Here is a 25218-nt window from a genome sequence, read left to right on the forward strand (position 1 = left end):
AGACCCTTCTGTCCAACTTGTCCATGCCGACCAGATGTCCCAAACTAATCTAGTCCTACTTGCTCGAATTTGGTCCATATCCCTCTAAACCCTTTCTATTTAAGTACCCGTCCAAATGCCTTTTAAATCTCGTAATTGTAATTGTACCTGCCTCTACCATTTCCTCTAGCAGCTTGTTCCATACACACACCACCCTCTGTGTGAAAAAATTGCCTCGGGTCCCTTTTTAAATCTTTTCCCTCTCACCTTAAACCTGTGCTCTGTAGTTGCGGAGTCCCCTACCCTGGGGAAAAGACCTTGGCTATTCAGCCCATTCATGCCCTGCATGATTTTGTGAACCCCTATAAGATCACACCTCAGCCTTCTATGTTCCAGGGGAAAAAACCCCGATCTATTCAGCCTCTCCCTACAGCTCAAACCCTCCAATCCCAACAACATCCTTGTAAATTTTTTCTGAATCCTTTCAAGTTTAACAACACAAGCAGGGAGCCCAGAATTGGACAAAGTATGACAAAAGTGGCCTCACCAATGTTCCGTACAGCCGCAACATGACATCCCAACTCCTATACTCAATGCACTGACCAATAAAGTCAAGCGTGCCAAACATCTCCTTCACCACACTGTCTACCTGCGACTCCACTTTTAAAGAACTATGCACCTGCACCCCCAGGTCTCTTGGGGACACTCCCCAGTGACCTGCCATTAAGTGTACAAGTCCTGCCCTGATTTGCCTTACCAAAATGCAATACCTCCCATTTATTTAAATTAAACTCCATCTGACACTCCTCGGCCCATTGAGCCATCAGTTCAAGGACCCGTTGTATGCTGAGATAACCTTCTTCACTGTCCACTACATCACCAATTTTGGTGTAATTTGCAAACTTACCATGACTCCTGTTTTTACATCCAAATCATTCATATAAATGATAAAATGCAGTACACAGAACATCGATCCTTGTGACATACAGCTGGTTACAGGCCTCCAGTCTGAAAAACAACTCTTCACTACCACTCTCTGACTCCTACCGTCAAGGCAATTTTGTATCCATTTGTCTAGCTCCCCCAGGATTCTGTGCGATCTCACCTTGCTAACCAACCTACCTTGTTCAATGCATTGCTGAAGCGTATTGACCATGTCTACCGCTCTGCCTTCATCAATCTTCTTTTGTGGCTTCTTCAAAAAAAACTCAATCAAGTTAGTTATATAAAGTAAGATAGCTATCTTACCCAAGATCCGAATGCTCCTGGGTTTCTGAAGTGGCTACAGGACGCTGCTACCAAAGCTGCCCCTGAGGCCACCAAAGCAAGGACAGCACTGAAAGCATTCTTCTTTGGTTATGCAGTGTTTTTGGGACACTGCATTAGGGAAATTAAATAATAAGGGGAGACAGGGATGTCCATGGTCCTTTGCAGCACTGCATATGGGCAAGGAGTGGCAAATGTATTTCTTCCAAGTCCAGCAAAGTAAACACACCTTCCCGCTCAAACACTGAACTCCCCATTAAGGACATCTGCCATTCCTAGGATTTCAGATGCTTCCTTTGCACAATCTCTGATTCTCTAAGATGGCCCATTTCCATTTGTTTCTTGCAACGCACTATCCTTTCTTGCAGTAGTTGGGGGTAGAAATCACGAAACTTATCTGAATCCTTTTCTGGAGCATTCATGGGCAAATAGCCAAGTAGGCCTATGAATCAGGCTGACCTTCTAATGGGAATTCATTTTTGGAAACTACTCAAAACTACACTGCATTCTTTCCCAACCATAACTTCTTCCCCACAATATTTAGAAACTCTGCCTCACCAAGTGATGGGGCCACAGCATCAATTAAATGAAATTCTTCTAACGTTCTTCCAGCATACCTCATTTTGTTTTGCTGATGTTCTTAAGTTCAGCCATAAATGCTAACTTAGATCCACTCCTCCTAACCAAATTCATAATTGTAAATACTTCTATTTTATTCTGCTTCAGGCTTTCCAAGAAAGAAAAAATCATTGACCTGTAATCATAAACGAGTAATTCAGAAGTTCTGAATTCAAATTCAACATGGCAACTTGAGAAACGAAATTGAATAAGTTTAGTAATTTGTGGTTTAGTATCAGAAAAATCATAATGAAAACTGGATTATCATAAAACTCAACTGATTCACTAATGTCCTGAGGAAAAGCAATCTCTGGCACCCATACCTGATCTGTCTTAACATTTGATAGCTCATAAAATGTACATTGTGTGAAGAGATTAATCCAGTTCCAGGAAAAGAACCTGAATTTAACAGTGAAGCATGAGGAAACAGAGAAAATTAACTTGGGACGATCCTGACTGTAGAGCTTTCAATTCTAAAATGTTTGCCACCAAACTGAGGTATTTTTTATTAGGCAAGAGGTTGAATGAAGGAAAAAGGAGAAATCGGATATTTGTTTTCCAAATGGGTGAGAATTAATAATATTGAGGTAAGAAGGTTATTGCCTTAACCACAGAAAGAAATGATGCAAGTAAGGAAAACGGAGAATGTAATACTCATTGTTATATTGGCAAATGCTGATTTTGCCAGACAAGATGCCAAAAACTATAAAGTTCTCTCTTTCTCTGTTCATTCGTAATCAAAATGTCCATATCGGCCTTCCTGAAGATCGATGAAGCCTCGGATTAATATCTTATCAGGAGCACAGTGGCACATCCTTCCACCTCTTGGAGGTTTAGTCTAAGTGATGTGTTCAAAACTTGCATTGGGGAGTGAATTGACGGTCTGTTGACTCTGGGGGCAAAACATTGAGAACAGGCCTGCAAATCGCTCCTTTTCTGCCTCAGTGTCCATTTTTCCTTGGCGACTCTGAAGTGCCTCGGGATATATTCCTGTTTTAAAAGTGTTATGTAAATATTTGTTCATGTTGTGTGGTTTAAACTCATATGTACGTGCACTGAAATTTATTTCTATAAAGAATTTTAAAATTGTATTCTGTTAGACAATGCAGCTATCATACTATTAATTTATAGAATTCAGTGAAAAGTTTTAAGGTAGAGTGAAATAGATACTTGTTAAGGAAGGGGGTTAAAGGTTATCAGGAGTGGATGGAAATGTAGACTTGAAGTTCCAACCAGATCAACCATGATCTTATTGAATCCTTGAAGGGCTGAATGACCTACTTCTGCTCCTGATCTGTATGTTAAAAAATCATAATTTAAAACTGAAATTGCTAGCTAGAATTTAAATTAATAGAGGTGATGAAAATGACTATTTGGAGTATACTCTTTCATAATTATGATTGAGTTGATAAGGTGCTAATGAACGTTGTAGAATATCACAGCACAGAAGAAAACCAAAGGGCCCATTATGTCTATACTGGCTCTCTGAAAGAACTGCACATTAGTTCCACTCTATGCTCATTCCCATGGCCTGGCACATTTTTATGCATTTTATGTATTCTAAATATATTTTTTTAAAAGATTAAATGGTGTGTAGGTGAAATATTTTGTTTAAATTTGTGACTCACACACCATAACAAAAAAAAAATTGTATGGCAAAGTTTAGTAAAGCACCGGGGATTCAAAACACTCCTGGTGGAATGTTAGACTGTGACTTCATAAATCTCTGTGTTGCGGTCTTATTTCCTTTCGTTATGTTCCTTCTTGGAACAGCTGCATAATATGAATAAGTAAATGGACTACCCACTGAAGTGACCAGGTTCATTATATGTAGTTCATAACGTGTAATGAGCAGAGTAGCACTACAAATAACATAGGTGTGAATAGGACTAAATAAAAGTCCAGCTGAAATGAATCAAACTTCATCTGAATTGTATAAAACTCAGCATGCACACTTTGGCCCATGCAGGGAGAGGAAGAGATATTCTACCTGCAGCACTGGTATTACCATTAAGCCATAACTGCCTTTTAAAATGCCCGTCTGGATAACATTGATACCTTGAATTGTGAATGTGTCAAAAAAATCCCTTGAAGTCCCTCCACCTGATGCAATTGTTCTTCCCCTCTAAAAATAAAAAAAATCATTTTTACAAAGCCTAGAATTACAGAAACATTTGCTTTGTATTTAACTGCCTTTCCAGGCAATGATTTTGTCTTTAAATGAGAGCTGAAAGAGACCTTTAAATGATGCACTATTTTTTGTTTGAAATTATAATTAAGGTCAGTTGGGAGTACTGTTCTTAAATAGTCTTCATTATTGAAATTTGCACACTTTGATTTGTTCAGTTTATTTAAGCAAGATAAACTGCTCGCGTACTTGAGATTTTTATGACTCCATTGAGTTATAATAGCAACTAATGCACTTTATCTGTAAATGTTTAAAGAAGATGCAGCATGACTGTCTAAACTGATCTAAGTTCATTTGAAGACAATGCAAGTGCCATTTGAATTCTACCTGTGTTCATACGCTTCCAATCGTCTTTCATGAAATTATTTGTCCTTCACTGCAGTCCACTCAAAACCTTGTAGTCATAGTTCAAATTGAACACCCAAATTGGAACCAGCTTCTACGATAACCTGCCTTCTGCTTAAATAGCATGGCAACATGAATTCATTGGTAAAAATGAACTACACAGCTCATTCAGATGGCCAACTTGTGTGCTTTTAAATTTTCATCTGGCCTCAGAACACCTACTTGTACAAATAGCATTTGTCAAGGACTGCCCATTGAAAATGAAGGCTAATTGTTCACGACATGACTTTGAACAGGAGTAGCGTTATACACTTGCATGACAATTGCATTGGGACATGAAGCTAACTTCCACTTTTCAAAATGTTAAACTCATTCTCATTTGGCCAAAAGAGCCAGGCAGTCATACCTCTGAAGTTATAAAAGAAAGCCCAGAATTCTGAATGTACAGGGAGTGGCTAGTCTTCAATACAGTTTGCTTTATGATGAGAAATGAGTTTTGAGGTAGCCAGAAGCATGTCAATAGAACAGATTTGTCAGCACTATTCTGTATGCTATTTCACGATATATGTTCCAAATGTTGAATAGGAGTCAGTTCAGTTTGGGTATAGGACTTGTTGAGTCCAGAAGTTATAAAAGCATGACTGAGTGCTTCAGTGGGAGGTATTTGGAGGTAGAGAAAAAAAGTGGATGATATCTCAGAGTTTGGAAGTATGTGCTTTTGGTGATATTGATGATATGAAAGTGGAAGATTGGCATTGGATCAAATAGGTTGCCAAAATGATGAAAAAGAAAGATTTCTGTTTATATAACTCCTTTCAAGACCTTGTTACCTGATAACTAGACAACTTTAATATAGTCATTGATGGTAAAATGAGATGATTAAATTTAAGACCAGTATTTCAACTTCAATTTTGGTATTACACTGCTTATTTGACATTTTGTCATTGATAAAAGTTGCCCATCATTACAAGTAATGTGGGTGCGACTTCATCCCCACAACACAATAAATACACAATTTTATTTCTTGATAAATTAATTGTCTACTGATGTACCAAATGATACTTGTCTCATGAGTTAATTTATTCTAAAGCAGAATTAGATCTGTCTTCTATAGTGGGAAATTTCTTGCTATTAAAATTTGTATCAGGAACTTCACAATGTCATCCCATTAATGTGGAATGTTTATTCAAAACATGATTAGTCTTATAAGCAAAATGTTCATTCCTGCACATGAAATTGTCTTGTGAGGTTGATTTATTTATTGTCACGTGTACTGAAGTACAGTGAAAAGCTTTGTTTACGAGCAGTAAAGGCAGATCATAGTAAGCAAGGATGTACAGATCGGAGGTTTTAAAAAACTTAGTTGGAGGCATACAGGTTACATTGCACCTGCGTGCCCTAGGCGAGATCAGCGTTAGCAAGATTCAAAGGCATGACTCAATATTAGTTGTGGCTCAGTTGTTAGCACTTTTCTTTCAAAGTCCCATGCGTGCATTTTGGGTACATAATTGAGTGTAAAACTGGAGGAGTGCTGCACTGTCAGAGGTGTCAACTTGTGATGAACTGTTAGAACAGATGAGGCTTTGTCAATTTGCATCTAAACCTCCCTTGGCTGTGAGTGTTGGAAAAGAAAAGCAGTTCAGAGTCTGGGAACCTGCTGTGTCCCAAAAACAAACCCCCATTCTGCATACTCAAAAGTGGCTTTGATGTACTCTTCACATTTCACAATACCCTGCTGTGTGAGAAAAAATGTCAACTTAAGATTTAACTTTGTTAAACTTGATATCAAAGCCAGAAGAGGCCTTGTAGAAAGCAGAAGTACTGTTCTTCAAGCTTGTTAAACAGTCCTTCATTGGAATACTGTAGAGACCCAAGGGCAGACTGGGAATGAGATGGAGAATTGAAGTGTAAGTAAATAGCTGCTTTTCATGTTTGTGGATGATAACGGAATTGCTCAATGTTCATTTGGTTTCAACATTGTAGATGAAACAACATTGCAAGCAGTGAATATATTTCATGAAGTTGTAAGAATTTAAGTAAAATGATGGTTCATCCAATAGTAGAATGGCTGTTGGGAAGAGTGGAAGTGGAAGACCTGTTCTTGTACTTTTTGAACTCAAGTAGGGACAGAAATCACAAGACGCTGGTTCTGCTCCTGGCATGGACCCACAGCCCTACCCCTGGCCCCGACACAAGCACAGAGATCCCATCCTTGTCTCAAGAACAGTGAGCTCAAAGAGTCCTGAGCGCTGGTTAAGGTGAGAGCAGGAAATGATACTTTAGAGTCATCAATGTAGGAGCAAATTATTGCAGATGCTGGAATCAGTACTGAAAACGATAAATGCAAACGATAAACGGAAATCATACTGGGTCAGCTAGCATCTGTGTAGAGAGAGAAGGCTAAAATTTCAAGTCTAGATGACTCTTCATTAGACCTGAAGAAGTGTAGAGGGGACAGCATTTAGACAATAGTTGGGGGAATGGAGTGCTGGGAGAGAAAAGGTGTTGATAGTGCACATTAAGTGATCAGAATGTGAGAATGACAGAACAATGGTGTGTCTAACTGCCAAACTGGGAAGAATAGATGGTCCCACTGGAGTTAGGAGAGGGGAGAGAGGACATGGTGACAGAGAATACAACAAGTAAAGCTAAAAGAAAGGTGAGAAATGGGAGCAATTTGAAGGCGTTGAACTCAATATTTAAGTTCAGAAGGTTGCAAAGTGCCTAGTCTGAAGATGAGATGTTGTTTCCCCGGTTTGTGCTGTGATTCGCGGGAGCATGCAACATGCCGAGGACAGACACGTGGCCATGCGAGCAGGATGCTGTATTAAAATGACTGGCTGCTGGAAGGCCGGGGTCATGCTTGCTTACAAACTGGAGGTGTTCTGCAAACTGGTCACCCAGTCTGCGTTTGGTTTCTCCAATGTCGAGTAGGCCACATTGGGTGCAGTGAATGCAATAGACCAGATTAGAGGAAGTACAGGTGATATACTGTGTTACCTGGAAAGACTGTTTAGGCTCTTGGATGGTGGGTAAGTGTTGCACCTTCTGTGGTTAGATGGAAGATGCCATGGGAATGAGGGATAGTGTTGGTGGTCGTCGAGGAATGGTCTACAATGCCCTGGAGGGAGCGATTCCTGAGAAATGCAAATGGGGGAGGGAGGGGAAGGGGAGGATGTGTTTGGTGTTGGCGTTCTGCTGCAGTTGTCTGAAACGGTGGAGGATGATCCTTTGAATGCGGAGGCTGGTGAGATGAAAACCACCTACATCTGCGATTCCTCTGATGCCATCTGCTGTAATGACAATTTCCACTTCCCTGGCCCTAACTGCCTTCTCTTCACCATGGATGTCCAATCCCTCTACACCTCCATTCCTTACCAGGATGGTCTGAGAGCGCTCGGCTTCTTCCTCAACCAGAGGCCCGAACAATACCCATCAACCACCACGTTCCTCCACTTGGCTGAACTTGTTCTCTCACTGAACAATTTCCTGATTTTTTTTTTCAGATTGAGAAAGGTGATTCTGGTTGGAGGCTGGTTAGACATCAGACAAACTATAGATTCAGATTGAGTGTGGCTGGATAAGAAATCAAATCTTCCTTAAATATGAGCCCAAAACTGCTCACAATATTCCAAATGCTGTCTGCTGTTCTCACCCTCTCAAAATGAATGTTAACATTGCATTTGCCTCCCTAACTGCCAACTGAACCTAAATGTTAACCTTAAGAGGATCCTGAACGAGGGCTCCCAAGTACCCTTTGTGGTTCAGATTTCCGAAGCCTTTACCCATTTAGAAAATTGTCTACTCTGGTGTGCTTCCTAACAAAGTGCATAACCTCACACTTTCTGATGTTCTGTTCTATCTGACACTACTTTGCCCACTCTCCTCAGCTTTTCAAGTCCTTCTGCAGACTCCCCGCTTCCTCAACATCACCTGTCACTCCATCGATCTTTGTATCATCTGGAAACTTCGTATCAATGCCCTCAGTTCCTTTGTCCAGATCATTAATGAATAACATGAGTACTTGTGGTCTCAACGCTGACCCCTGCAGAATTCCAGGCATAGAGTCGTAGAGTAATACAGCATGGAAACAGGCACTTTGGCCCAAACTGGTCCATGCTGACCATGGTGCCTACTTAGCTAGTTCCAATTGCCCGCATTCGCTCCATATCCCTCTTAAAGCCTTCCCATCTATGTACCTATCCAAATGTTTTTTAAATGATGCTATTGTACCTGCCTCAACCACTTCCTCTGGCAGCCTATTCCATATACGCACCTCTCTCTGGGTGAAGAAGTTGCTCCTCAGGTCCTTCTTAAACCTTTCCCTTCTCGCCTTAAACCTATGCCCTCTAGTTTTCAATTCCCCATTTCTGGGAAAAAGACTACATGCATTCATCTTATCTATGCCCCTCATAATTTTCTACACCTGAATAAGATCACTCCTCATTCTCCTACATTCCAAGGAATAAAGTCCTATTCTGGCCAACCTCTCTTAATAACTCGGGCCTACTAGTCCTGACAACATCTTCGTAAATCTTCTTTGCTCACTTTCCAGTTTAACCATATTTTTCCTATAAAAGGGTGACCAAAACTGTACACAATACTCCAAGTACGGCCTCACCAACAACTTTTACAACTGTGACGTAACGTCCCAACTCCTATATTCAGTGCCTTGACCGATGAAGGCCAGCATGCTAAATGCCTTCTTCACCACCTTGTACACCAGTGATACCGCTTTCAACAAACTATGAACTTGTACTTCTGTGTCCCTCTGTTCCACAACACTCCTCAGGACCTCACCATTTACTGTATACCAATCACTAGCTGCCATCCTGAAAAAGACCAGACCAAACCTCCTCAAAATATTCAGAAGATAGTCTAGACCCTAACTTTTTCTTATTTTAAAGTGTCAGGCGTTGCATTCCAGATGCAATTCCATTGGTCAAACTGCAAGCAAAACCCATTTTACTCATACACGATAGTCAAAATACCACAAAAGAAGGAAGAAACTGGAGTAACTTAACTCTATTGGAAAACTTAACAGAATAATATATTATTTAACTACTAAACAGTAGCTGTTCTAGTGTAGTAACACCCCATAAACACACCCTGGCAAAGGCAAAATTCAGTAAAGTCGATTCTCTCACATGCAGTTCTCCAGTCTAGGAGGTAAAACACCAGGAGAAAACTCAGAGAGAGAGAAGGTAGCAAGGACTGATGTATTGCAGCTTCAAGACCCCAGCAACTGCTACTGAAAAACTAAAACTAAATATCCAAAGTTTTGGCAAAGATCTGTAGCTCGGGTTGTGGGTGAGGTTGTTGACTTGCTCGCTGAGCTGGCTTGTTCTCGTTCAGATGTTTTGTCACCATGCTAGGTGACATCAACAGTGGAGCCTCTGATGAAGCGATGTTATTCAACTCCGCTTGGAATTTATACTGTTTGCTGGTTTTGATCTCTTTGGGTTTGTATATGGGGTCCAATTCTATATGTTTGTTGATTGCATTACGGGCGGAGAACCATGCCTCTAGGAATTCCTGTGTGTGTCTATGTTTGACTTGGGCTACTATGGTTACGTTGTCCCAGTTAAACTGATGGCCTTCATTGTCTGAGTGTACTGATATTAAGGAGAGTTTCTGTTTCCCATCCTATAGATAAGTAGCCTGTCAATACTTCTAGCTCCCTCTTATTTCTTGAACTGAAACACCACCTTGGTGCAGTCCTGGATTGAAATCCATGTAGTGGATCTTTTGGATGGTTGTTTTTTTTTGATTTTGAGAAGGGGGCAGATGTGGTCTGTGCTGTGTTGACACGAGGAGAAGAGAACAGTGGGTGACTGGGAAATAATAGTTTGAAGTTTGGCGAGTTTGGTCATGAGGTAACAGAAGGTGGGAGAAGATGCCAGAGTGTTGACATTTAGCCTCTGTACAGTCGATATCTTTTTGCCAAGAAGTGACTCCACCTCTTGTCAGCAAGTGTAAAGGCAATATTGGGTTGCTTTTGACTTTGTTACCTAATTATGTTCAACAGAGGAGGAAGAAAATTGAGTGTGAATATTATATTATGACCATATTCCCAGTGCTAATGTACCAGCAAATAATTTATAACTCTCTGATTATATTCACAGCTGTATATTGGGTTCAAAGGTTTGTGGTAATATTTATCTTTGTTACTGTAATGGAAATATGAAGTGTCAACTAATGATGAAAAAAAGACCAGCTAAAAAGGGCAGTGTGAAATAATGCATTCTGTTCATACAGTCCAGCAGCCATGAGGCATAAGGTGTTGAGCAATCCTCTTTGGCAGTGGCTTTGAAGCTACTGCTGTCTCTCATTTGTGTGCTTTAGTGGCACAACACATTTATAATGCATCCAAGTTCTTTGACTAAATCTTTGCAGGATTCAAAGAGTTCACACATAGCATCAACACCACAAGTGGTTTTGTTTTCATAAGTGTTACCTTGAGCTCTACTTCTGTGTTTATTGTAAAAAAAAAGTCAGATGTCAATCATTGGATAAAGTATAGAACCTACACTTGATCAATCATCTGTCTTGTTTCATGTTTCATGCTGCAAAATCTAGGCAACCCAGAATTGAACTGTGCAGCTTTTGATATTAATTATAGTAACTGGGAATGCACACAACAAGTTAGCTGTTTAAATTGTGGATTCTCTTCAAATGAATGAATCACAATACATGTAATTTATATAGTACTTTCAAAGTAGTAAAATCATTAAGCAGCTTCATAGAAGCGTAATCAAAGAAAATTTAATGCAGGGAGATATTACGACAGAAAATTAGTTGAAGAAGTAGGTTTTGAGTAGAGACTGGTAAGAGAGGTGGCAGTAGGGATGGAATTACAAAATATGGCCAATGTGGGTATAGGTAATGGCTACCAGTGACAGAACAATTAAACAAATAGATGCAGAGAAGGACAGAGATCTGGAGCACTGGAACACTGGAGGAGGTTAGAATTAGGAATGGACCTAGCCATGGAGAAATTTGAAATCCTGAATTAAATGTTAAAATTGAAGTTTTGCCAGGCTGGATTAGTGAACATGCTGGTGCTTGGTAAAGAGATTTGATATGAGTTAGGGACACAGAGCTTTTGGATGAGCTCAGGTTTATGGAGGCTTGTCTATTTGAGTGGTCAGTTCTAGAGGTACCAAAGACATAGCAGTGTTCGACTAAGGTCAGTTATAGGCTTTAAGTGTTATATGGCCAAGTAAACACTTCTTCATAAGCAGTGACATAGAGAAGATTTGAAGACCTTTTTCACATTAGCTATGTTTATTGAGTGAAAAATATTGTGAAAGAATGTGTCTCAATTGGCAGCTAATGTTAAAGGGAATCCCTAAGTCTTATTGGCATCGTGTCTGCACCAGTATTCAATAATGGCTGATATGTTTCTAAGCACCATTATCCTGCCGTCTCCCCTTTACCCTTTGTCCCCTTACGAATCAAGAACCTATCTATCTTGTCTTAAAGGCACTCAGTGACTTGGTCCTCGCAGCCTTCTGCGGCAATGAGTTCCACAGATTCACCACACTCTGACCGAAGAAATTTCTCCTCATCTCAGCTCTAAAGGATCGTCCTTCACTCTGAGGCTGTGCTCTCGGATCCTCATCTCTGCTAGCAGTGGAAACATCTTCTCCATGGCCACTCTGTTCAGCTCTCTCTCAGTATTCCCTAAATTTCAATCAGGTCCTCCTGCACACCCCCGACCCTCCCTTCATCCTTCTAAACTCCATTGAATACAGACCTAGAGACCTCGACTGTTGCTCACATGACAAGCCCTTCATTCCTGGGATCGTTCTTGTGACCCTCCTCTGGACCCGTTCCAACACCAGCACATCCTCCCGTAGGTAAGGGATCCAAAACTGCCCACAATATTCCAAATATAGTTTGACGGGACCCTTACACAGCCTCAGCAGTAGATCCCTGCTCTTGTCCTCGAGCACTCTTGAAATGAATGCTAACGTTGCATTTGTCATCTTAACTGCCAACTGAACCTGCATGTTAACCTGAATCGAATCCTGAACTAGGACTCCTAAATTCCTTGTTGCTTCAGATTCCTGAAGCTTTTCCCTATATAGAAATTAGTCTACGCTGCTACCAAAATGCATAACTTCACACTTTGCCACATAGTATTTCCATCTGCCACTTCTTGTCCACTCTGCTAGCTTGTCCAAAATCTTCCGCAACCTCCCTGTTTCCTCAGCACCATCTGTCCCTCTACCTACCTTTGTGTCATCTGCAAACTTGGCAACAATGGTCTCTGTCCCTTCTGAAGAAGGGTGACCAGGTCCGAAGCCTTGACTCTGCTTTCTGTCCACAGATACAGCTAGACCTACTGAGTTTGTCCAGGTATTTGTGTCCTTGTCCCCTCAGTTCCTTAGTCCAGATTGTTAGTATGTAACATGAATAGTTGCGGTCCCAACCTGATCCCTGTGGAACTCTACTAGTCAGTGGCTGTGATGAAAGTAATTGTATTTTTTTTTGAAGAAGGTTGGTGGTGGTTGCATTGCCAGGATGTTAGAAGCCAGGCAAGATTTGGGCTAAAGAGTAACCATAAATTATTTACATAGTCCAAGAGTGCCATAAGTGGACCATTTAACCGTGCACACAGCACTGCTCGTGCACCAAGTTTAATGTAGAGAACTATAAGGAGAAAATAGTGCTAAAAGCTTTTTGCAAGTTTTTAAATGCTTTAAAGTATAAATTACTTTGTAAAGGAGTAGATTTTATAAAGTAGTAATTTGAAAAATGTTCACTAATTTATGATTTGGTAACCAGAATCTTGTTCAAATTCATGAAAATGAATATGTTCATTTTATTTTAAAGATAACACCCAGCTCTATCCGAATATTGCACATATTTAAGCTAGTAGCCAAATAATGCAAGTACTTATATAGTAAAATCCTGGGCCTGGTTTAGGGTTCTATCACTGCAACAAAAATAATAGAATTTGGATTGCACACTTAAGTAATATCACTGAGCAACTTCAATTTTTTGTTTCATTTTGCTATAACCTCATGTTTGCCACCTCACTGATGCAGTTTGCGTAGTATTGTGGTACATAGCAGATTTCAAATAGACCTAACAACTTGAGATTGGGCATCCATCGAGTCGCACTTACTTAGCAGTAACCTGCATACTGATATTCAGTTTGCCCTCCACTAGTCCTACTCAAGTCCTGACCTCATTGCAGCCTTAGACCAAACATGACCAGAAGAGCTGAATTCCAGAGTGGAAGTGCAGGTGACTGAGTGTGACATCAAGGAATTCTAGCAGAACTGGATTCAGTGGAAACAAGGGGGACAACCTCCTACTGGTGGAAGCCATACCTAAAACAAGAGAAAGTGCTTGTTGTTTTATGAGATTAATCACAGGGCATCACTGCTGGAGTTCCACAGGCTAGTATCCTCAACTACCTCTTCCTCAATGACCTTCCCTCTATTATAACGTCAGAGGTGGGAATGCTCGCTGATAATTACAGACTGTTCAGCCTTATTCACACTGACTCAGACAATGAAGCTGTCTGTGTCTCCTTGCAGCAGGACCTGGACAACATTCAGGCTTTGGTTGATAAGTGGCAATTAATATTTTTCCCACAAGTGTCAGACAATCACCATATTCAACAAGAGAGAATCCACCCAACTCCCCCTCTGGCATTAGCATCTCTGAATGCCCACTGTCAACTTCAAGGACATTGCCCTTGACTAGAAACTGAACTGCCCTATCCATATACTGTAAGTTCTGTGGCTTCATGTGCACGTCAAAGACTGGAAATTCTGTGGCAACTCCTGAAAGCTTGTACACTACCTACAAGGCACAAGTCTGAAGTGTGATGATATACTGTCCACTGCCTGGATGTGTAAATCTCTAACAACACTCGAGCTCAACACCAACCAGCCTACTTTTTGTTTATATTCATTCATGGATGAGGGCATCGCTGGTCAGGCCAGCATTTATTGCCCATCCCTAATTGCTAACAGAGCAATTAAGAGTCAACCACATTGCTGTGGCTGTGGAATCACATGTAGGCCAGATCAGGTAAGGTTGGCAGTTTCCTTCCCTAAAGGACATTAGTGAACTAGATTGGTTTTTCAACAATCGCCAATGGATTCATGGTCATCATTAGACTCTTAATTCCAGACTTTTGTTTTATTGAATTCAAATTCCACCACCTGCCACAGCGGGATTCAAACTCAGGTTCCCAGAACATTATCTGGGTCTCTGGATTAACAGTCCACCGATAATACCACGAGGCTATCGCCTTTCCCTTGATTGGCAGCCCATGTAACGCCCTCACCATTGACTTCCTTTACCACTGATGCATTGTAGCTGCAATCTGTATCACATGATACACTTCAACAATTCAACAAGACTCCATAGACAGCATCTTTCAAACTCATGACCTCTACCACTTAACAGTACAAGTGCAGCCAATGTAAGTAATATATTAGACCTGCGTAATAGTTTAATATACTTCATGTATTAATGTATTTTTCTATTTCCCTCTCATGCTACATTTTCTTTCAAGCATGGGTGACCTACTCCTAGGCTTCTGATATTTCTGCTTTTGACCTGGTTGTATTTGAATGGTAGCCCATGTGGTTCAAATGGCATGTTTCCTTGTCTCTGCTAGAATGGGACAGAACTTGTGCAGCAAAAATTTTGTCAATGCTTCTGTATGAATCATTTCTCTTTATATTTGAAACCTTAAATCTAATCATAATATGGTCACAGCTTCTGAAGTGTATAGCCAAACCTGACTTAACTAGTCTTAATGTTAGTCCCTTGTAGGCATAATATATTCCTTGAGGAAGTACTCCTGCACACATTTTAGGAGTTCTGTTCCCTTGTGTCTATTAACTTCATACCTGTTCCAGTGAGTGAGTCATTGAAAAATTTTACAAGTATAATCATTTTTTTTCCTTGATCTCCCTGATTTGTATTGACATTTCCTTTTCCATTTGCCTTCCACAATTTGTGCAGTACAAGCAGGCTAATGTAACAATCCTGTTTTATCTGTAGACACATTGCCCTTGCGTGAGGCTGGAATTGCTTTAGATAGCCACAACAAATTCTCAAATCTATCATATGACCTTACCTTGCTTCCAAGTATTTTGAGGAATTGTTTGCAATTTGTGCCTTGTAGATAGTGTACAGGCTTTAAGGAGTTGCCACAGAAATTACTAATTTTCAATCTAATGATTATGCCAGAAACTTAAACTGTATAATGTGTTAGGTAGCAGAATATGTCCTTGAATTTCTCATGTGTTAATAACTTTCCTATAAGATGCTTGCTATCTAATGGCAAACTCTTGTAGTCAACTACATGTTGGAGACATTTGACTTTTGCTGTAATGACTTCTGCTGTTGCTATAGTGTAAGTTATTTTGGTGTTATGTTTCAAGTTGTTCATATTTTCTTGTTCTCTTGTTTCACCTGTTTCACCCTTAGTCTGATCTTATGAAGTCCTGGACTTGGCTTATTTATTGCCCTTCTTGTCTTCGGTACAATCTTGTTCTTTTCCCTCCATTACCTGTTTTGTTTCTGCTAATGCTGTATTATTGCCCATCTGTACCTGTAGTGCATTTTATTGTATTATGTTTTGGAGAAGCTACATGATGATCTGACCATGGTGTGGTCTGAGGCAGCCTTGATGGACTAGCTGGTCTATTCTTGCCTGTAAATTTTGCAAGTTTGATTGTATCGCTTGTACTCTTCTAATCTTCAAACAAAAAATATTCCTTTGTCCCTACATACTTGTGCAGCTTGTGAACTGAAACTAGCAGTTAAATTCGGACCACGTTTTGCACTCTACAGCTACAAATCTTAAATTTATAATACAACTTGGACCGAACAATGACTACTTTTGTTCAACACTCCTGAGATCAAGCCTGCATTTTATGACCAACTTGGATGTGATGCAGTGTAAAATATAATAGATTTTTTTTTCTGAATTTGATTACTTTTTGAATTATTAACAGAATTATTACTGAGTTGGATTTTGCTATTCCATTTGACTTGACTACCTAGAATACTGTTCATTATATCTTGAACAACATTCTTAGCCGTAGTATCAGCTTTGACACAACTTTGCCATTGAAATGTATCTGTGTAGATTGTACATTCCAAGTGTCGGGTGCTGTCAAAATATGTTGGACCAGTAGTGTGCACAGTGCTGTAATAAAAAAAAACTAGTTAGAACTTGCTGTTATTTTGGAAAAAGTGAACATACAGTTTTACGTTGCACAGGATATGAGTAATAATCAAAATGAAATTTTTGGAAACATTCTGCGGGTTTCAGGCTTGCATTTTGGGACTCTATGTAAACCATTAAAGCCAGCTGCTTGTTGTAATATTCCTTCAGTCTTGGGCAGGTGTTGATTTTGAAACCATGAATAGCTGTTCTTTAAGTCTGCACATACTAAATCCTGTGAACCAAAACTACTTACCTGTACCAAATAGTATGTTTTCATCAGCACCAGTGAGAAGAATTTTCAATATGATTTTCATTAAGGCAGCTTAATTGTTTTGATCAGTTAAATTTCCATTTTTTTTGTTGGGGATGGAAGGAGTAAAGAGAAAGAGACCTGTCAATCACTCTAGTTCTGAATTTATACTGGACCTTTTCCAAGTTTTCTTTTAATGAGATGCTTGATCTGCTGGTTTTGTCGCGATTTATTTTCCCTGAGAGTATAGAGTTTGACCTAATTTTTATAGACCTAATCCTGGAAAACGTACACATGTTTTGCAGAGAACTGTGGTGTTATACACACTTCACTACTTAATGAATCTGCATGCAAGACTGAGAGAATGACAAACTTAAATCAACACAATTCTGATGAGCTGAAAGGATCATCCGCTTGGTCTGTTTTCAATTAGTTTTTTTTAAGAAAGAACTTATCTTGCTCACCCACCCCCGCTCCCCATTGCAAACTTTACCCCTTTAGTTTTGAAATTCGCATTTCTCAAGGGTAGTGTACACTTTACTTCAGCTGATAATTCTGATTAAGCGTCCTGGACAGCCAATGCCAGAAGGTTATTCCATGCTGGCGAGGCGTATTTACAGATGAGGTTGATCCTATTAAAAACTCATACATTCCAGAAGGTATTGCATTCTCAAATACCCCCAAATGACTTGTGCTGAGGTCAGTTGTAGTGTCCTACTGCTGTTTGGTTAAGATTAAACAACATGACATATATTTGCGATTGAATCCAGAGCCGCCTTTGCTGTATAGATTAATAAAGTTGAAAGGAATGTCAAGTGTGATGTTTGGTGTATGAATTGGGACTGCATCAGGAAACTATTTCCTGAATTGACATCTCAACTGCAAGTCCAAACACACACACTTTATAAAACTAAAATATCGTAGTTGCTGAAAATCCGAAATAGAAACAGAAAATGCTGAAAAAGCTGAACAGGTCTGGCAGCATTGGGAAACAGTTGACATTTTGGGTCAATGACCTTTACTTTGGAAGTCCTGATGGAAGATCATCAATCTGAAATGTTAACTTGGCTTCTCACTTCACAGAACCAGGCTTTAACTACCAGGCAGTCATGGTTTAAAGAAGATGGTTTAAAGATTTAATTAAAGCCATAAACTCTTGAGTTTTCTTGAGGAAAGGTTAGATGTAGCAAGTGATATACTGTGATCAGTGAAGATCTACAATTTATAGCAGAATGGCAAATGGCTGTTACACGCACCTAAATGCAAATGGAGGTTGTATCTTGAACTTAGAGTAAGGTATGGTTGTGCATGATTTTCAAATAAAGTTTAAAAGTTTTTGGGTTATTGCGAACTGGTTATTGGAACTTTGTAAGGCAATGTAGGAGTGTCAGGGTTGCCAAAGAATTAGCGTTTATGTAGAATGGAAGTTTTGATCCAGGCTCAATTGCACATGGAGAGGTTATGCTTGAAGTTAGCAAAAAGACAAACATGAGTGCATGAGCGGAGGATGAGGTGAATTAAATGGAGAAAGGTTTGATGTTTTGAAGATGAAAATGGCCAGTCTGATACATGTTTGATATTGACACCTAGATTTACCTTTCCAGAACAACTCTGAACACTAAAACTGTGGTCAGAGTGTTGTCTTTCATTCATTTTTACTTGAGCTGCTATCTGACCAGCAGACTGTTGAAACCATTGTTTCTGACTGTCCACCATTCATCACAATCACCATACCCTTACCAGCAGTTCAATTTTCTGTTTGTAGCTTTGTTATTCTATTTTGCCCTCTACAGCCTTAATTCCCCAATTGTCCCAACATCTGCTTGGTTGGCTGCTAGGTCCAGTCTCATTCCTGTGCCAAAAGCCATTGAAGCAAAGGGCATAGAACCTCCGATTCATGGAATGCTCATTTTTGCACTCTGTTCCCTACCTAAATCCTGTATCAAGAGATTCTGGTACCCACAGGGGCATTCTTGGTTCTTTAGAGCTAGGTTGGGACCTAACTTGTTCAGGACTTGCTTTTCAAGCTCTTCCAGTATGATGCTTCCAGAGTCCCTGCAGAAATATTTCAGTTTAGTTCGGATCCTAAGCCTGTTGTTGTTGAGTGCCATTTATTAGTCATTTAATGAACCATACTAGGTCATCATCTTCCTTTGACAAAAGTGTGTTGTGACTTTAGCCAAAAAAGAAAAACAATGCTTTTTAAAAAATCGTGATGGTTATTCAAACAAGACGAGCTTGAAGTCTGTGTGTGAGTCAGAGTATAAAAACACCCTTTGACAACTAACAGAAAGTAGCCTGTAACATTCCTTTGACTTCTTTCAAAATATCAGAGAAAGTACTTATCATGTGTGTAATCCAATTGTTTAGCATTGGCACAATGGAAAGAAATATGAACACAGAACAAGCTGTACAAAATGTTACACTGGCTTAAAGCTTTCCATACCGAGAGTTGTTGGTCGGTTCGCCAAGCTGACTGGTTTTTATGCAAGCGCTTCATCTGCCTTGTAGGTGACATTGTCAGTGCTGTGTAGCCTCCATTGAAGCTTCGACGGAGACGACATGGCACTGATGATGTCATCTACAAGGGAGATGAAACATTTACACAAAAACTAGTCAGCTTGGCAAACCAACCAACAACTCCAACCGCAATCCAAGCTACAGATCTTCAATAAAACACTTTCCATACATACCTACTTTTTTTTTTACTTGGCATTTGGGTGTCACTGGCAAGGTGACGTTTATTGATCATTCCTCTTCACACTGAGAGGTTGCTGGTGGGCTACCCTCTTGGACAACTGCAATGTTATGATAATTGAACTCCTGTAATGGTCTTCATTTGCGGAAAGAGTTTGACTCCTGTGGCAGTAGGGAAATAGTGATATGTTTCAATATAAGGATGATGTATCTTGGTGGTTATGGTGATTCTGTGATTCTGTGATTTTGTTGCTTGTTTTCTTGGAAGTAGAGGTCGTGAGGCTGAGAAATGATGTCAAGGTAACACTGGTGGATTGCTGCACTGAACGAATGGTAGACATTGAGCTTAAAAGTATGAATAATGATTAAATGGAAGATATTTTTAACTAACCTATTCAGACATGTTATGCCTGGAACAGATAGGGCTTGAACTTCGGTCAAAGAGATTGTTATGGTTGCGTCAATTTGGATGCACGACAATTATTCCATTTGTCTCCTATTTTGTGCAACTGATGTTTGAGAGAATTGGAAGGCTGAAGAAATGAGAAACATAGAAACGTAGGAACAGGAGGAGCCATTTGGCCCTTCGAGCCTGCTCTGCCATTCTGCATGATCGTGACTGATTGTCCAACTCAGTAGCCTAATCCTGTTTTCTCCCCATAGCCTTTGATCTCATTTGCCCCACGTGCTACATCTAGTTGCCTCTTGAATACATTCAATGTTTTGGCATCAACTACTTCCAGTGGTAATGAATTCCACAGGCTCACCAATCTTTGGATAAAGAAACGTCTCCTCATCTCCGTCCTAAATCGTCTACCCGAATCGTCTGACTGTGACCCCTGGTTCTGGACACGCCCAACATTGGGAACATCCTCTCTGCATCTATCCTGTCCAGTTCTGTTAGAATTTTATAAGTCTCTGAGATCCCCCCCTTATTAGTCTGAACTCCAGCAAAAACAATCTCAACTTATTCAGTCATACGTCAGACCAGCCATCCCCAGAATCGGACTGTTAAACCTTCGCTGCACTCCCTTGAGAGGAAGAGCATCCTTCCTCAGAAAAGGAGACCAAAACTGCACACAATATTCCAGGTGTGGTCTCACCAAGGCCCTGTAGAACTGCAACAACACATCCCTGCTGCTTTAGTTGAAACCTCTCTCAATGAAAAACTTGTTGCAAAGTAATCAGCTCTTCCCTATTTGTCTTGAAATGACTGATCCAGTCAGGTTGCTGCCTAAGGTGACAAGGGTGGGAGAGAAAATGCTAGAGTCTATTATAAAGGAAATGTAACAGAGTATTGAGAAATGCATAATGTGATCAAGCAGAGTCAGCATGACTTCACAAAGGGGAAATCATGCCTAACAAGTATATTAGAATACCTTGAGGAGGTGACAAGCAGCATAGATAAAGTGGAAGCAGTGGATCAAATATATTTGGATTTTCAGAAGACGTTTATTTAAAGCTCCAGCCAACAAACTAGTTAATAATAGCCCATGTTGTTGGATTGGAATATTATCATGGATAGACGATTGGCTAACTAATTGAAGACAGTGAGTTAGGATAATGGGGTGCTATTTTCAGGATGGCAACATGTAACTTGTGGAATGCCATAGGGATCGGTGCTGGGACCACAATTATTTACAGTATATATAAATGACTTGGAATGTGAATGCACCATACCCAAGTTTGCGGATGACACAGAAACTGGTGGGAAGGCAAGTGGTCATGATGACACAGAGGGATAAGACAGGTTAAACGAGTGGGCAAAAACTTAGCAGATGTAATATACTGTGGAGAAATGTGAGCTCATGCACTTTGGCAGGAAGACTAAAGAAGTTGAATATTATTTAAATAGAGAAAGACTACAGACAGTTATAGCCCAGATGGATTTAAATCGAACGTGTACCTACTAGATTTTAGAAGAATCTGAAGTGACCTTAATGAAACATACAAGAGTCTTAAATGACTTGACAGAGTAAGAAAGTTGTCTCTCCTTGTGGTACAGTCTCGGACCAGAGGGCATCGTAGAATCATAGAATCCCTACAGTGTGGAAACAGGCCCTTGGCCCAACAAATCCACACCGACCCTCAGAGCATCCCACCCAGACCCATCCGCCTATAACTCACCTAATCTACACATCCCTGAACATTATGGGCAATTTAGCATGGCCAATCCACCTAACCTGCACATCTTTGGATTGTGTGAGTAAACCGGAGCACCTGGAGGAAACTGGAGCAGACACGGGGAGAATGTGCAAACTCCACACAGACAGTCGCCCGAGGGTGGAATTGAACCCGGGTCCCTGGCACTGTGAGGTAGCAGTGCTAACCACTGAGCCACCGTGCTGCCAAACTTGCAAACTCGGCACAGTTGCACTGATGAAAACCACATGCTTTACCAGCATAAACTACAAGCAAGCTCTGACCCTAAAAGAAACATCCTTAATTTTAATTTACAGGATTATCTGGAATGGAATGGTTAAAATCATAATCACCCAACAAGAAATCCGATTCTATTAGTGAACCAGGTTGGCTGACCAATCATAACCTAGGCTCTAACTTTTTCGAGATTCCTTGGTCTTCGCAAAACAAAAGCTGAATTCCAAACTTTCACTATTACTATGTCTCTCTCCAAATACCTTATTCACAAAGAGTTCCTTTACTCCCCTCCATGCCCACTCCAATAAGTTTAGACAATGTCTTGTGCTGACATACTGGCAAGATGGGGAGGAGGTGCCATCAATAGTTCATGTCTACGTTTTTAAGCAATTTTTAACTTCACTGAACAAGCATTAATAAAAATGCAATCCGACATTACAGTCGGAGCCATACAGCACAGAAACAGATCCTTCGGTACAATTTATCTGCACTGAAGGATCTCAGACCGAAGGGTCTGTTTCCATGCTGTATGACTCTATGACTCTGATGTCAGATTGGTGTGTCAATCCACCAGCTGCAAGTTGAGTTGGCCTATTTCAATAATACATCACATGCTGAAAACTGAAGTCATGAAATTTATTGCCTGTTTTGTGAAGCAACTCCAGTTATACTCAGCTGAACTCAAGGACCAGAGAATGTAAAATTGTGCAGGCCTTCCAGCATCTAGAATGCGTCCTCCTGCACTCCCAATCCAAAGACCAATTGTACCATGCTTGATCACACCATAAAATTAGGAAAAAGTTTGTGTTTTCTAAAAGATAAAGAGTTTTTATTTGATTTTCAGACTTCATCTTCCATTAAACTGTGCTTGAAGGACAGTATGTCAGCAATGAAATGATCTAACTGTATTAATGTTATTATGTCATTAGATAAACTGAAATGCCATCTTAGAATAAGGGGTCATCCATTCAAAACAGAAGAATTTCTTCTCTCAGAGGGTAGAGAATCTGTGGAATACAGCCCTTCAGAGGGCTGTAGAAGTTAGGTTGTTAAATATGTTTAAAACTGAGATAGCTTTTTAATCAGTGAGGGAATGCAGAATTGTGGGGATAAGGCAGGAAAGTGGCTATAATCAGCTATGATCTCATTGAATGGCAGTGTGGACTTAAGCTGAATTGTCTATTTCTTCTCCCATGTCTTATGGTCATAAGGTAGGGTGATACTGTTGAAAGTCAGGCTGAAGTAATTAGGTTCATTTTTTGCTTGAAAATGGTCATTGCTTGGCACTTAAGTGGTCAACTAAAATAAAACAAAGAACTGTGGATGCTGGAAATCTGTAACAAAAATAGAAATTGCTGGAAAAACTTAGCAAGTCTGGCAGCATCTGTGGAGCGAGAAACCGGGGTCACTGGACTCAAAACCTTGATCGGTTTCTGTTTTTGTTATCTAAGTGGTCCAAATGTTTCTGCCACTTGTCACCCAATGCCTGATGCTAGTACCCTTGCTTCTAAGGAATAGTAACTTTCTGTGTTTCAACATTCTAGATACACATTATAATGTATATTCTAAAGTAATTTGCCCCAAGTCTTCAAAATAGGTATGATAGGACATAAGCACAGAACGTGGGATCATGAATGTGAGATGGTCACTAATAAACCCAATAAGGAATTTAAGGGAGATATCTTAACTCAAACTACTGAGCAATTGTTGCTAAATGGAATTGTTGATGTAGATTTACAGGGAAGTTAGAAAAGTACACAAGGGAGAAAAGAATAGATGATCTGCTATTGTGTGAGACCAGTTAAGGTGGGAGGAAGCTCGGAACGTGTGGAGCATAAACACCAAATTAGATTGACTGGCCTGTTTCAATGCTGTAAAATTATTTGTAAGATATGTTCTATGAAAATTCACACCTTGATTGATTTCAATTTGTGTTCAACAGGTTGAAACGTCCATTTGTCCCGACTACAGAGTGCATATTTGAATTGCCCAGTCTGACTTTACAAGCTACGAGGGCCCAGACCCTGCTGCTGCAAACCATTTTACAGAGTTGGACACACAATACGGGAACGTCAGTATCATTGCCAGTAGATGAAGCTTTACTTAAGGACATCTTCAGACCTTCAGGTAAGACATCTTCTAATTGATTGCAACCATCACGCAAAGCTGAGACATTTACTTTAATATTATTGGCTAGCTGGCAATCAAATATTGGTATTGAATGCAGCTCTTCGCGAAATCATTTTTCATGAATATGGTGAATTTGATGTTATTTGGACTGCTTCATTTCAGACCAATTATAGCAAAACAAAATGACTTTTAAGGTTGGGTCCTGTTTCACAATTGCAGAGAAATTTGATGATAACTTTAAGGAGCTCAAGTATACTCAGGTGGAATTGGAAGAGGAGAAAAATAAGGATAGATCAATAGGATTGTGAATGTTCAAATGTTTGTATAAAAGCTTCAGAACCTATTAGTGTTTACATATAAATAATTTCATGATCTGTTTTCTTTGGAAAAGGTGTTGCTTTTCCAGTAAGTGCCACAGCTGCTGTCATAATCTTAATATTAGAACTGCTGTGTGCTGGAAGAATACATTCCAGTTTTAAAAACAAGATTATTTTACAGAAGGGTAGCTTTCTGTCCCCAAAAAGAAGACCAGGTGGGTTTCACTAACCTGCTTCTAAGTAGTCATGGAGTGATAAAACTTCATATCACATTAACATAGGAAGCTCAAAAGTAGATCCATGGATCACAAAAGAACAGTTCTTGAATTTTAGGACCCTCTGGGGCATATGTTGAAATTTTCAACTCTCGTTTTGTGAGAGGATTGCACTGACATCACATGCACGGTCTTTGGAAGTGACGTTAAACTTTTTTCATCAGTGCCTAGCACATTATGTTCGCCAATATTACACAAACTTGCAAACAGTGATTGCATCCCAATCCTCAGATTTGTTATTTGTAGCAACTGAATGCAAACAAATGTAAGAAATCAAGTATTTTCAAGCACTAATTCATTGGAAAACCTAAGAACAGTATTTTATAAACTTTTTGATTAAAAAAAAAATGTTTATATATGTAGGAGTGCAATGAGAAGTGAATGCAGTGAGCATGTTAAATCTCATTAGTCAACATGCCATTTATAGAGTGGATTATCATGAATTTACACGAGCTGTGAATGGATTTTCAGGTTGAGTCATGCAAGTGTTTCCACATGCAGTCATAGCATCTTCATGCGAATTGACTCTCCCTGCCCTAGAATTACACTGCAGTGATGTGAAC

General features: G+C 39.9%; 1 protein-coding gene across 1 annotated transcript in view; it reads left to right on the top strand.

The window, feature by feature from the left end:
* Positions 1 to 25218, top strand: part of LOC109919304 (intermembrane lipid transfer protein VPS13B-like) — a 275649-nt gene that overhangs the window by 210611 nt on the left and 39820 nt on the right. Inside the window, exon 18 of the mRNA XM_048596096.1 lies at positions 23876 to 24060. Within this exon, the coding sequence (XP_048452053.1) occupies positions 23876 to 24060 (185 nt within the window). The remainder of the gene's footprint in view (positions 1 to 23875; positions 24061 to 25218) is intronic.

This window comes from Rhincodon typus, chromosome 4 (assembly GCF_021869965.1).
Source record: "Rhincodon typus isolate 14 chromosome 4, sRhiTyp1.1, whole genome shotgun sequence".
Taxonomy (NCBI): Eukaryota; Metazoa; Chordata; class Chondrichthyes; order Orectolobiformes; family Rhincodontidae; genus Rhincodon; species Rhincodon typus.